This window comes from Genypterus blacodes, unplaced genomic scaffold (assembly GCF_046128005.1).
Source record: "Genypterus blacodes isolate CSIRO-AG114 ecotype Tasmania unplaced genomic scaffold, CSIRO-AGI_Gbla_v1 ptg000133l_1, whole genome shotgun sequence".
Classification (NCBI taxonomy): Eukaryota; Metazoa; Chordata; class Actinopteri; order Ophidiiformes; family Ophidiidae; genus Genypterus; species Genypterus blacodes.
In genome coordinates this window covers 1,705,877-1,720,434 of record NW_027466935.1, presented here as the reverse complement: position 1 = coordinate 1,720,434, position 14,558 = coordinate 1,705,877, and the positions used below count along the sequence as shown (strand labels likewise).

The following is a 14,558-nucleotide window of genomic DNA, read 5'->3' as shown; positions in this document are numbered from 1 at the left end:
ACACATCAGTGCAGTTTGCTCACACTCGCCCAATTGATGACGTAACACACACACACGCGCGTTTGGATGGGGCCATGCATGCTGCGCAGCCAAATACAGGATGTGAGTCTTTGTTTACACAGACGATCGATACATGGCCAATAATAAATCATGTAAAAAATAATCACGTTCAACATATTATACATAAACGTCTTTGCTGTTATCTAATTGATCTAATTAAGTTAAACAGACCTTCACCATGGTGACAGCTGCCTTTGTCAATCAGGTGTAACTAACCATAATAATTGATAATAGCCCATTACATGAAACTGTGTCAGTGTCTGTCGATAGATAGCTTTACACTTATAATATATATAAATGTCGGATTGATTATTTTGTACACGTTTCCTTTAGTATCTATCTATCTATCTATCCATCTATCTCTATCTATCCATCTATCTATCTAATTATCTCTATCCATCCAGCTAGGTATCTATCTGTCTGTGTTTGTTCATTAGGCAGTTAATTGAATTCACCTGTGCTTACCCACACCTAATTGGCTCGTGATCACATTATGTATATTCAAGTCAATTTATTCAAGTTCCATACATTAAAGTGCGGGTTTGGACGTTCTCTGCAATGAGACACTCCATCTCTCACTCATCTGACAGGTGTACTTACTGCAATTACTTTGTACTATCCCATTTTTATACTCAACAGGAGGCAAACTCGTAAAATCTTGCTGTAAAAAGGAAGGAGTGGAGGAGCGTCTATATAATCGTTAAACTCGGCTCAAAGTATGATAAATGTTTCCCCATGTATGGATTTGGAAATTAACGTATACGCAACTCTTTAAGTGCCACTGATAATACCTATTAGGAAGAAGTTTATTGCAGGACTTGAAGTAGTGGTGGAGTATTTGTCCTGCTGTGGTACTTCTACTGCAGTGTAATGTTGTTGTTTTTTTTTAGCATTATGGCTGTATTGTTTGCGGCTTTATACACACTCAGTAGCACTTATGTGTAGTCAGGATGCAGATGGAGCCTTTGGGGTCCCTGCAGGGCGCATCACACCTCTCTGTTATTATTAATCATTTATCGGAGGCACTCATTATATTGTTTCGCTGTATTTCCAACTGTTACGCCGGCTTCATTGAATATTAATATCATTAATGCATTTGGAGCAATTTATCCCATAGCCTATTTGTTTACATTGCATCACATATTCAGATATTCACTCCTCCGTCGACGCCGCAGAGAGATTTGGAGCTCAGAGTTTGTTTGTGTTGGAATTAAGGCGGCAACCCGGAGTGGAGACGCTTTGAGTTACGTTCACTGGCGCGTTGAACTTTCCTGAATTACATTTCTGTACACGTGTAAGACAGAAAAATTAACTGTGGATTCTTTTCTGTCTGACTCTGACTCAGCCCGTTTTTTATCTCAAATATAATCTGAGCAGCGAATAAACAGGATGCTGAGCAGTGGTGAGCAAAGTCTTTCAGCTGCCTGACAGAAAACCTCTAGAGAGATTTACATCACTTAGATTACATAGTTTATGCACGCCAATAAACTTTTTCTTTTTTTTTTATTCCCCGAACAAATTGTCGCTTGTGGATAAATAAAATGTATTGAACCAAATTTCTTACACGGGGCCGTAAATATTTAATGTGCAGCGACTTTTAAAAGTCCGCCATCTGTAGAAATAAATTAACTCACACTCAGGTTCTCTATCTGTGGGGTGTTTGCGCGGGAATGATTTTTGCTTTTCTACTTAAGTTTACGATAAGCAGCGTTTGTCTCCCTGACAGTTTGTGCATCAAAGAGCAATAAAGATGGTGAAGGTGATACAGATAAAGATGCTGGGATGTGGACAGCCTCAGTTTTGACAAAGATGCTCCAGAGGCGTGACAAAGGCGTCCTATAGCGTCTACAAAAGGAATAATGTTCCGTTTCTAGTCTGAATGTGTGTAGTTTGTGTAGTATATTCATATATTCAGCTGTTTGCCATGTCAGTATATCAAGCTTGTGTCTGTTCTCAGCGAGGTGTTTAAGTCTGACTGCTGTCGTGATGAACAGTTACATTAGTGTCAACGTAAATCTCACATTTGCATTGTGTAAGTTGCAGTTTTATGTTTTCTCAGGCGGGCCGGGAACATTGATCAACACTAAGGATAAGATACCGTCTCCTGTCGTCTTATATCTCCGGCTCTACATGAAACAAGCGTGGATAAAGTTACTGTTTGGTCCAGAAGAAACAAATGATTCTACTGCGTCTCTTCTGCCAGAGACTATAATAAGGATGAATCATTAGAGAAATCCTACCATATTTGCCAAAACATGTTTAGTAGCGCTCAGAAACACACAGAACCTATTTTGCAAGTTACTACATTGATTGAATGATGCAATAGGGGAAGGGTTAAGTCCCAAACTAATACTGGAGGTGATCTTAGTTCTGTACCAACCAGTCTTGGGATGATTAATGTTGGATCTGCACAGTGGTGTGAAATAAAAATACCTGTTCAGTTGTTCTACTTTCTCTGGTTCCGAGGGCCTTATGGTGCCCTGGGGTCCTGATTTTACCGCCGCTGCTGCTGCTGCACCCTCATAGCCCGCTACAGAGCAACGCCTAAACATGAACACGTGGCATCAAATATTCAACAGCATCTGTCAAAAGTGTATTAAAGACAAATTACCGCTGTGCAGTTTGACTCTGAGTATAAAGTCACCAGTGGGGGTGTTTGTAAGAGAAATGCTGCTGTTTGTGTGTGTGTGTGTGTTTCTCTGTTATGGACCAGGTATCTCCAGCAGAGATCGCTGGGTATCAAATCCATCATGACACAAGCTCCATTCCCACATTACTCACACAGTGTACAGCTTCATGCGTCTTGAGTAAACAACGGCTTGCAGGACACACACACACACACACACACACACACACACACACACACACACACACACACACACACACACACACACGCGCACACGCGCACACGCACACACGCACACACGCACACACGCGCGCACACACACACACACACACACACACACACACACACAGAGTGGCGATAGTCCAGTTGTCCCCACAGCTGAGGGGGGAGAGAGAGAGAGAGCGAGAGAGAGGAAGAGAGATATGTATCAGATGGATGAGCGTGGCGGTTATTGATCCCTTAGCTCCAGGAATGATCCAGACCTCATTTGTAGCCCCCCCTTTCCCCCTCTCTCTCTCTCTTTGTTCAATACATCCTCAAGGCCTTGAAAAGACTGGAGCCTATGGCGTGTATATACAGCGTGGCGCCCTTTCATCGGCTGATGGGATGAGATGCTATCTGTGTGAATAAATCTATTTCAATACTGCGGCGCGTTTCCCCCTCATCAGACTCCCACTGACTCGATCTCTGTGTGTGTGCGTGCGTGCGTGCGTGCGTGCGTGCGTGCGTGCGTGCGTGCGTGCGTGTGTGTGTGTGTGTGTGCGAGTGTGTGCGAGCAGAGAGATGCATTACTGTTCTGATTAAAGATAATGTGTTTGTCTAGACAATCTCTTTAGACTTGTGTGTGTGGGGATAGAGTGCATATGCATTCGGCGCTGTGCGAATATGTGTGTGTGGCTCTGTTGAAGTATTTGTGGGCCCTTCATTTACTCTCCTGCCACACAGAGTGACACGGGCAGTAAACAAAACGTTTACATGAATATGCAGGCGTGTGTTCAGGTGGCACTTGGCACCGCACGGCAACAAACACACATATGGAATTAATCTCTCTAATGTCAATTTCACTCTGCTCGTATTTTCTCCTGTCCGTTTGTCCTTTACCAACACACACATCATAGGAATGTAACACGGGCGTTGTCAGTAACTACCACAAATATCAACATATTCCTAAATAGTAAGTATGTTGTGGTGGTGACGCCTCTGAAGTGTGTGTTCACTCGCGCCCTTTAAAGCCAGAAGCTTACTATGGCCTCGCAGCATCTTCATTAGTGATTGATGGATCACCGTACGCCGAGTTAACACACAGGCAGGCGCGCGCACACACACACACCTAGCAGCAAATTCTCTCCATAAAATCAGATGAGAGTTTCTCCTCTGCCCCGCTCCTCCCAACGCCTCTCTTGGCATTTCCTGGAGCGCGGAGAGAGCCTCGCCGAGAAGAATAGATGGTCTGCATTATAATGAACACGGGCTGACACCGCCTCATCCATCATTCCACCCAGGAAAATTATAGCAGTGCCAGGGAGAGAGAGAGCGAGAGAGAGGGAGAGGGAGAGAGAGAGAGAGAGACCTTAAATCTCTGCTCCAAAGCTCCAGACTGTCTACAGGTCTCAGTCTCTCACTCCTCTTACACTCTCTCTGTCAGCGCCTCCTGGTTTCCTTTCCTTTTTTGCACTCCTATACATGCCTGTCTGTCTGTCTGTCTGTCTGTCTGTACTCCCAAAACATTCTATTTGCATGCTGCCATAAATACACAACCTTATCATGTGCATCATGACGTCACTCTCCTCAGTCTCTCGCCCTTAGACTGTCCACACTCACACATTCCTTCATCCAGCGTTTCCTCTCTGTGCCACATGAGGCCAGATGTTACCATTTTGTATAGTGCTACTAATTACTGTAATGTACAGTGTTTTGGAAACACACACACACTCTCTCTCTCGCCCTCTCTCTCTCTCCTCTGTGAGTCCACTCTGCCTAATAAAAATCCATCCCCGTACCTGAATCACTCTCAGCATATGGCTCTTACTTGATTTTCTATGTTTTCAACACATTTCTCAACACACCACATTTGTCTTGTACGAGCTCGGTCACAATTTAATTACACTGAGTACTCCTCTGTGCTTTTTTGGGGCCTTTTGGTTGCGTCAAACTGCGCAGTGTGGAGGTGGCGGCGGGTTGGCGCACCCTCTCCAGTGTGCGTCAAACGCGTGTGTGCGTGAGATCTGAAGTGATTCACTCCAGCGCCGTGAAGGCTGTTGTAATGGCGTTTCCGCGGCATATTGATTTCACGATGAGCCAAAGACGTCTTTGTAACACCACTCTAGAGAAAAGAGATAAGAAGATGGATGTTATCTTGTAACAACAAAACGAACGAGAAATCTTACGGTGCGTTATTTGATTTTGGAATCATGTGGAGCTGCCAGAGTCGCTGATCCGCGGTTGATATGTGCGCAGTCTGCTTCCTCTAATGTTGCAGACAAGAGTGATTAACACTGATTTGATGTGACTGGTAAACAAAGAGTAGGAGGGAACCAAGAGTTTTATCCTGCATTGTAAACAGTGAGGCTCTGAGCAGAGGCCTGACCTGTTTCTGAGGTAAACCTTCACCACAGCCAATCAGGTAAACTCTCTGCACCGTGTAGCACTGGTTGCACTTCTAGCTGCACTGTAAAGGAATACAGCCCAGGTGCTTTTGACGTATATATAGGAGAGATTACCAGAGATGCTGTGCTGTAAGTGACTCGCCAGCATTTCCACTTGGTTGCCCCCTCTGATGCCACCTGAACAGAATTCAGTAGAAGCCTGCGAGCTCGTCCTCATACATAATGTATGGATGTAAGTCTGCTCAGTTTTCAAATTCACCTAATTCGTCTCACAAAGAGGGGAGCACTGCCTGCACACACACACACACACACACACACACAGACAGACAGACAGACAGACAGACAGACACACACACACACACAAAGACTCGACACAGCCGTGGCTGAAAAGCGGCATCACGTTTTTTGTATTTTGGTTGAATCTGGAGGGATTTGTTGCACACGTGAGTCAGATCCATGCTGCTACACTATAAAGCTCATTAAACGGTCTGTAGGGACCCAGTGTGCAGGTTAGTCATCAAATCTGGGATTAAATCACAATCTTTAAAGGTGATTATTTTCAAGTGCAAATATTGTGTTATTGTTTTATGTTGTGATAGATCTTTAATAGAGTCCTCGCTTTCATTGATCACTACGCTCTAAGAAATCATGATTTTACAGTCATCATCCTATATTTCACCTCCCTTTTCCTGGCTAATGAGCTTGCTGAAATCAATGTAGCATCCCAGCTGCCTGATCCTGAAGGATTCTCCATGCTCTTTGTCCTCAGGTTTCAGAGACAGGCACTGATGTTTATTAGTTTAATGCTCAGTGACACCGCTCTGGTCGTGGCCTTCATTTTTTATGTTGCCTTCCCTTTACTCCTTTGTGCTGTGATTTGATGTGCCGCGATTCTCTTTTGTTTCTCTTTTGCTCACAGCATAAAAACTCATTCGCGAAAATCAATCTAAACATAGACTTCTCTTGTGCGTTTCTGAACGTAGCCTTCTGCTGACCTCAATAAATCGGCCAGCAAGCGTAAAAACGCCTTGGTTATTGCGCCTAAAGTGGCTTTCCCACAAACTTTACTAAACAAGGCCGCTGTGCAGAGTGTGTGTGTGTGTGCATATGTGTGTGTTGGGGGTTTGACATGAGAGCAGATCTGCCTGTGTAATTAAAGGATTTTTCTTTTATCAGTATGGAGTGCATTCATACAAAATGTTTTGATAAAATGTTGAATATTTGATGATACACTAATGCCCCACAATACAAACATACATATATATAGTAAAGATATGACTGTACATTATGTTCTCTTACTTAATGTCTTGGGAACGCCAGCTAGTGACCCCTAGTGACAGTTGACTACTCACATCATCATCGTCGTGGAAGAAACAAATGACAGAGAGAATTTTTAGAGTCCTAGTTGTTGTCCTGTTGATGAATTCATCCTGATGGTGGCACACTAGGAAAAGTACAGGACACAAAGAAATCAGAGATGTGATTCACAGCGTAGATCCCAAAACATTTCATTATAAATAGAATTCTCCATTAATTGCATAACGTGCAAAAAGTCACACAAATCTGGGTTCAGCGTCAAACAAAAAAACTTTCCTTTATTGGACTCTTCATGCACAATTCATTTCTAATAATGGGCCTAATTTAATTTGGCATGGCATTATGCAAATCAAATGTAATTAGATTTCTGATATTGTTGCAAATGTATTGTTCATTTTTACTTTTTATTACATCGTGCCCTGTAATCACATCACACTTGCTTTGCCAATAATGAGGCGCTGTGATGTGAATGAGGAGGAAAAGTGTGTTTATGATCGCACACGCAGTTTCCATGACAATCCGGAACAATTCACACACTTGGTAATTTTCCAAATGAATTTCTCGTCTAGTAATACATAGCTGCGTGTTAAGAGGTAAGTGCATGCATGTGTGCCTGCTGCAGCACAAACTGCTTATGAAGAAATGCAAAAAGTGACAGATATTTATGTTCTGGTGTTTGACTGTGGGCTTGTTTTCACCGCTATCTGGCCGTGTTGCTATCAGTGGGGCTTGTGGGGGTGTAACCAATTGAAAGGCTGGGAATTCCTCAGGGAAAGAAAGGCAGTGAGAAGAGTGAGAGGGGAAGGAGGGAGGTCTTTTAGGCCACTTGTGGCCTTCACAACACAGGCACAAATCATAGAGGGTCATGGCAATCAGAGTGACAGATGAACAATACTCCCATTTTCCAGCCCCCTGTGAACAGGCCCATCCATCATGGGAGGGGAGATTAATTCAATTCATCAGTTTTTTGTCTCCTTGGGCCCCCTAATGCCACCTGATATTGTTCAAGGGAGACTTATAAATGTTTGTGGATTTGATCTAGGCCAGCTTGCTTGACACCAAATTAAAACATTATTCTTTACCCTTAGCAGTTTGCCGGTTTTGCCAACAGCCTGCTCACCAGTCCTGCCATAGTACTGATCAAGATGAATTTGTATGAAGGGGGGGAAATGTGCGGGAGGCAACAAACAAGAACATAAACCGTGCATTTGCAAATTGACAAGCTTTGGTGGAGAGGAAAAAGGAGCTCCTGTGAACAAGGTCGCCTTACATAAAACACAAAAACTGATCACTATAGGAAAGCCCGATTTGTTTATATTTGCCAGAACACCATTAGGTCTAAATTTAAATCTCAGTCCTGTTTACTCAATGTAAACGTTTGTCTACACTTTCCTTCAAGCCTTTACCAGTCAAACTAAAACGTTGATTAAGCATTTGCTCTGAAGCCTCAGTATCCAGTGATGGCACACAAGATAAAAATACGTATAAATGCATGTTTGGTAGCGCCTGTATGTATCCCCATGGGTTGAATATGGCATAAAAAGTGATAATGAGGCCCTCTAGTGGCCATTTCAATAAACGGTTAGAGCTGCAAGATTTAATACCCAGCATGCATCAAGTATCCCTCAACATCTCTCCCCTTTTCCTTTCATACATCTGGTGACAACTTACATGCCAGTATCTAAGAAAGCTCCCTACAGTCCAATTAAAACAATAAATTGTCAGTCACATTGTGAGTGCATAACAAAATAGACAATACTTATTTTGTTGCATTATATGAACCCTCTTTATTCTCCTACATGGCATGAAGAAGCTTGGTTCGCAATTTGATTTCCATTTCCAGTTGACCCAGCCAGGCTTTAGGGCAGACGGCTTAGAACAATAATGAGTCTCCCGATTCACCTTAGTCTCTTGCATGATTACCTTTATTTATATGAAAGCAGAAACATCCTTATAAGGCTGATAGTGAATCCTGCCTCCTCTCCACACACACAGATAATAAGCTGCACCCACTGATCCCACCAAGCACACCAGCAAGATGGCCACCACCAGTAACGCCTTCCACACCGACGAGTCATCTGCAGCAGAGTCTAAAGGGGAATGTATTACTTTTAAATGCAAAACTTGTGGCAGTTAAGCAGCAATATGACTGTAGCTGTTAGTATCCCACCTTGTTCCTTGATAACATAGGGTGCTAAGGGAGCAGCCGGTAACTCCTGGTCCTCTAGCGTCACCAGTTCCACCACTTCCTGCACGTCGTCGGGCCACATTGTCTCCTCAACTATCACAAACTCTCCATCATACTGCATCAAACTCCCATCTGTGTCAATCCACTGGTCAGCGACGCATAGAGGAGAGCCTGGAAGAATCAACAAGAGGGAGAACATGGAGTATTAACAGCCAAGCCACGATTGAAATGTCAAACATTTTCATCAAATTCTCTGCTGTAGATAAATACGAAACTCTCTCTCTCACCTGATGGGCCGCCTGATGAGGTCATAAGAATCAAAAACACAAGACTGTGAAGCAACATGTCTGCACCCATGGCTGCACGGCGCGCCTCCAGTCTTTTATGTGTGGAGGTGAAAGCACTTCATCAGTGGAATTGGTGTCAGCTGCAGCCTGCTGACTCAATCATGATAAATTAGGGCATCAGGCCTCTCAGATTGCCGGCTCTGATGCACTTTTTCACAGCCTCCATTTCCTCGCTTAAACCACTCCTTGAATTACCCCCTCTTTCATCTGTGAGTGGTGGTGGCGGGTGATTCGCTAAAGTGGAAACTGCCTTGGCACAAAAGGGCCAAATTATTATGGTTTGCTTGCCATTTGAAAATCAGACTGAAGGTCTCGCTGTAGTGTTTCCCCCGATCAGCCTTTCCTCCAAATTGAGCCGTTCCCAAAGTCAGAGAGACTGTCGAGCGTTTCACCGCCAGACTGAAATATTGAACATACAAGAGACTTAATAAATCATCAAACATGCCGACAGTGTGTGAGCCAAACACAAGTGTGACAGGAAACCAAGCGTGGCTGTCATCATATAATTTATTCCACCATAGATTTATGACTCTCCAGAGTTTCAGAGGGAGGAGGGCGGCGTGCAACAATAGCTGCCGTCACAATGGAGCCTCAACTCTGACATGTTTTCACATTTTTGAAAATAACTTTTATTTCAGGTTTGACAATACTTTCCATGGACAGTAAGGCTGTAAAATGTGACAAAGAACCCGCTGCCCCGCTGTGTGAGAAGATATTTAGAAAATATTTTTGAAAGTAAACCGTTTCCCTTTTCCCAGCATGCAACAGTGAAAATACAGAGAAATAAAAGTGAAATGTTCTAGTGGTTAAAAAACTGATTTTCAGAGTTTCTGTGGGATTTGCACCGACACCCACCCAATACCGTACAGTGATTGTGTGTATTGTCAAGTATGTGCGTCAGTACTGTGCAGGTGGTGATGTTGGTGCGACCCAAACTAAACCGCATCCTTCACTATTTAATACAGCAAAGATCACATGGCTCCACTTTACTACTGAATTATTGCTAAAATTGTATACTGGTGTAACCGACGTAAAGCTGGAAATGTGAGGAGCTGCAAATCCAGAATGTTGTCTTAAACTGTCCACTAAATCAGACCTTCTTATTTTAGACCTTTTCGACATTACCTCACCGTGCACCAATCAGGTCCCTTATATGAATACAATGCCTTTAATCCTTTGCATAGTTTAGTAAGAATGCTACAGGCTTTCTTAATTCATCACCTAACTGTTTTGTGCATAGGTACGACAAGCAACTCGGCCGAGTGTTCAGCAGCCGCGCGTTCAAAATGTGATGTTTATGGCTTAAGATGTTTCGATCAAAGAGGATAAACACGGCGCTCCCAAAGCCTGCACTTCACTGGGCGGAGTAGAATACTTCAAAGAGTGAAGGGTTAGACTCATTTACAATTCTAATGTACCCCAGTCACTTAGTATGTGTAGGTTCAAGTATCAAGAGCCAAGTGGGAGAAGGTTTGACTTTAAGTAAAGGTAGGAGTGAATTATGTTTATGTGTTCAAACCCTCCGGACGCTCAGAGAATGAAGACTAACCGTTACATCACTCCCACACCAGAGAAGATACTAGTGCTTGATCATAGTTATAATCGAGCTTTGCTGCACAGTAGAATGAAGTACGACTTGATGTTACCATCAGGTTTCTTAGTTTAAAAGAAATATATCTATACTCTACTCATAAATACAGTATATTATTATCACACGGTGTAAAAAGGCTCCCAGTGCAAACCTCACTGGCCTTTAAAGGTAGAATGAAACAATGGGAAAAGTGCAACAGAGGACATCTCAACATCTGCTCCGAGTAACACACACACACCTGAATAAACAAGTGGAAAAAAAACACGAGAATATTGAAATAAGCATGAAAAAGAGCGACATCATGGCAACCTGTCGTTACAGCACCAAAGTATATGGCTGAGGTGTCTCTGTGTGTTTGTCATCTGAATATGGAGACGGGCCAGAGACATGGCGCGCACACACACACACACACACACACACACACACACACACACACACACACACACACACACACACACACACACACACACACACACACACACACACACACACACACACACACACACACACACACACACACACACACACACACACACACACACACACACACACACACACACACACACACACACACACACACACACACACACACACACACACACACACACACACACACACACACACAAAACTGCATTTCGTATGTATGTACAGCATTTTGAATGCCAGTATTCAGCTGGAATTAAAGTTCCTTTCCCAACAGCTCCAGTGATATACTGTGTGTGTGTATATAGATTTATATATATTTGTCATATTGTGATCGTCCCGTTTCAATGTTTTGGTTCTGCTACCCAGATTGTACAGAGAGGTCAGAGTTCACTTGTATATGTTGCTTTGTGCATGACTCTAAAAACACATTCAAGTGAATGTTAATGTATGTTTGTCATTTAATTATTGCCATTATATTGTCTCCCTTTCTCACTTCACAAGCTAGAATCTCGCACCATGAATTCCTCCTTCACACTTGAAACTTCACAGTGGTTACCCAGCACAGATCTGTGTACGCTGGACTTCCTGTCCTGACCCGCACCCTCCCTTCTTATTTGTGCTTCTCTTCCTCGTTGTAGACCTTACGAAGGCTCGAGTCCAGGAGCAGATCCACTGATCTACAGGGTGGAGAGAGGGGGCGTGTCATTAAGCTGGACATACAGAGCAGCACAGAAAAGCTCCATCACACAACAAATGACTTATTGACTGTGTTTATGAGGAAAACAAATGGATTAAGGCGCTGGCACACCCACCTGTCAATGGGCTTGATAATGAAGGGGATGGTGGAGAGGCCTATAGCTGTGGTGGTCCACTTGCGAACAGGCAGGGGCAACTTGGTGGCTCTGCCCAGCACATAGAGGGACCCGGCGCACACACGGTTGATGGTGAAGCCCGGGATGATCACAGAGGCCAGGGCCTGCCACACAAAGGTGTCCACCACGGCCACTGCTACACGCGTGGTCTTCCCTGGGTTGTCACCGTGAGCCTGAGAGACGAGTCATAATATATAATAAAGCTCATGCATATGATATGGCTGCTGTCCCCTGCAACAGTATAATGTAGATCTGAACAGGTTTCTGTTTTGGTTTACTTATTCTTTAGAACATTGTATGATCTAAGATGAATTCATACACTGATGATCTCATTACAGAAAACAAAAGAACACATATCAGCAGCTTACCACAGCTGCCTTCTTCCCTTTGTCCACAGCATCAGCGGTGACGTAAGCAGTAGCCACGGCGTAGCTGCCCCACACGGCGCTCACCGGCACCAGGGCGCGGAAAGCTTCGCCCACCTCATTGGCATAACCTGTCGGCACACAGCCAGTAAGACTGAATACATACTGAGACATATCGACATCACACAACACCTGTGAACTAAAGCGCAGTCACATGGGCGTGAGGCTCCAGCTTTGTTCCAGCAGGAAACAGTGGAGTCACATTCTGCTGCAGCTGTGTGTCTTTATCTATGGAACAGCACGACTGAGCTGACTCTGCACTTTACTGAGCTCCTGTTCAGAGGAAGGTTATCATGCTACAGCCTGGATAGTTATTAAAGCTGGAGTAGGTTAGTGTTTTAAAAGGTAAATACAATAAGGATTAGAAGCCAATAAAGCACAGAACTGAAGCTTAAAATGTCATGAATCCTATCTACTGAGAGGATCATCAACAGACCAACTGTGTTCATTATAGGCGTCATAACTTACAAGCTCAAGCAAGTCACAAACTGGTCTCTGAAGCTCATCTAGCAGTGAAAATAAAAGTAAAAGGTACCGACCGGATCAGGAGCTCCAGACACCTGTGTGCCTTGCGGATAAGAGATAATCCCTATATTGGTATAATCAAGAATGATAATAATGAGAGCCAAGATAAGGTTAACTTCCAGCAGGACAGGGGCTTAATCATGATGTAGCACACCTTGGTACAAAAGGGCTGGAGCCCTGAGTTCAATCAATGAGGAAAGGATTCAGAGCGCCTGGTGTGCAGCAAGGTGGGGCAGATTAAGACAGGTCGATGGAGAGGAGAATCAATTCTGCCATAAACATGTACCTGTGAATAATGTATATGTAATGTATGTATGCAATGTTTACATGAGTATCACAGAGGTGTTATTAATACACAAGTGCTGTCACTGGCTTCATACATTCCATTTTCACACCATATTTCATTGTAACACATTTGTTTGCACACATTTAACAGTTTTACAATTACTCAGCTCTTAAGTACACAATCCGAATTACACAAACATCACCTTGGAATTCAACCTGATGTGCAAGAGTAATGCTTGCCATAGCTAATGACACACATTAAGAAGAAATAGTAAACAACAACACACACAGACAGACAGGTATCTTTGTTTACATTTAAAGAGGACATTGATTTTTGCGTCTTATTTAAAATACTCTTGTACTTTAGTGGAAAGATTACTCCATCAGTGAGGAGGATCATGAGAGCCACTGCAGAGTGTGTGTGTGTGTGTGTCCTTCAGTATCTAACCACTGTTGTGTTTGTTCTACATGGAGTTTCAACCTGAGGGCGTTTCTCTGTTGTCGAGTGAGTCAGGAAATCTCACCGTCTCAACTTGTTCAACTTCCTTCACTAACACAGGCGGAGACACAGACACGTTAGTGAAGCGACTACAGTGACTACACTACTATCGGAAGGTGAACAACGCATATCTCTTGCGGTGAACTATGACCGCCGATTCCCACGGTTACAAAACGACCTCCGCCATATGGGTTAGCTAAATATAGATGTTTAACATTGAGGTTAGCCCGCTGTGCTAACAAGCTAGCTCCAGGGTCATGACAGCGTGACTGAGTCTAGTCTTCTTAACAGGGGAACAGTTAACGAGGAAGTCGTGGCAGAGGGTGGCTTTAACAGTACATACCTAGGAAGCGGACCCATGTGTCGCGATAAATGTCGACCGTTTTCGCCGGTGTGTCCTCGGTGGTGTCCATGACCTCCTCTACTCCATCCCACGGTGCTGAACAGGCGGGGAGAGCGGCTCGTGCAGGCACCGGGAGAGGGGGCGGGGACTTTAAAAGCACAGCACCAAACCGGCTGCAACTGAATACCTCGCCAGCAGAGGGCAGTTTTTTCTCCCATTTTTCCCAGCAAATCTAAGCAATCACTGCCTGTGTGTTCATGCAGAAAAGTATGTAAATAACTGCATAACACTGTGCCAAAATGAAAAATACCTCGGTATGTGTATGAATATATAACTATAACATAAACAGTGCCGGCTCAATAACCGCACTGATTGATTTTCACCGCATCAGGCAGCAGGTCAGACAGCATCCAATCAACTGCTTGGGTTTTGATTGACGGCAAAAGTG

General features: G+C 43.7%; 1 protein-coding gene across 1 annotated transcript; it reads right to left on the bottom strand.

Moving 5' to 3' along the window:
* Positions 1–9,887: 9,887 nt before the first annotated feature.
* mtfp1 (mitochondrial fission process 1) lies at positions 9,888–14,264 on the bottom strand. Its single transcript, XM_076163848.1, has 4 exons — positions 14,111–14,264; positions 12,402–12,529; positions 11,974–12,206; positions 9,888–11,838 (listed from the first exon to the last, which is right to left on the bottom strand). The coding sequence occupies exons 1-4, from the start codon at positions 14,178–14,180 to the stop codon at positions 11,772–11,774; spliced, it is 498 nt and encodes a 165-aa protein (XP_076019963.1). The 5' UTR covers positions 14,181–14,264; the 3' UTR covers positions 9,888–11,771.
* Between the last annotated feature and the right edge of the window lie 294 nt (positions 14,265–14,558).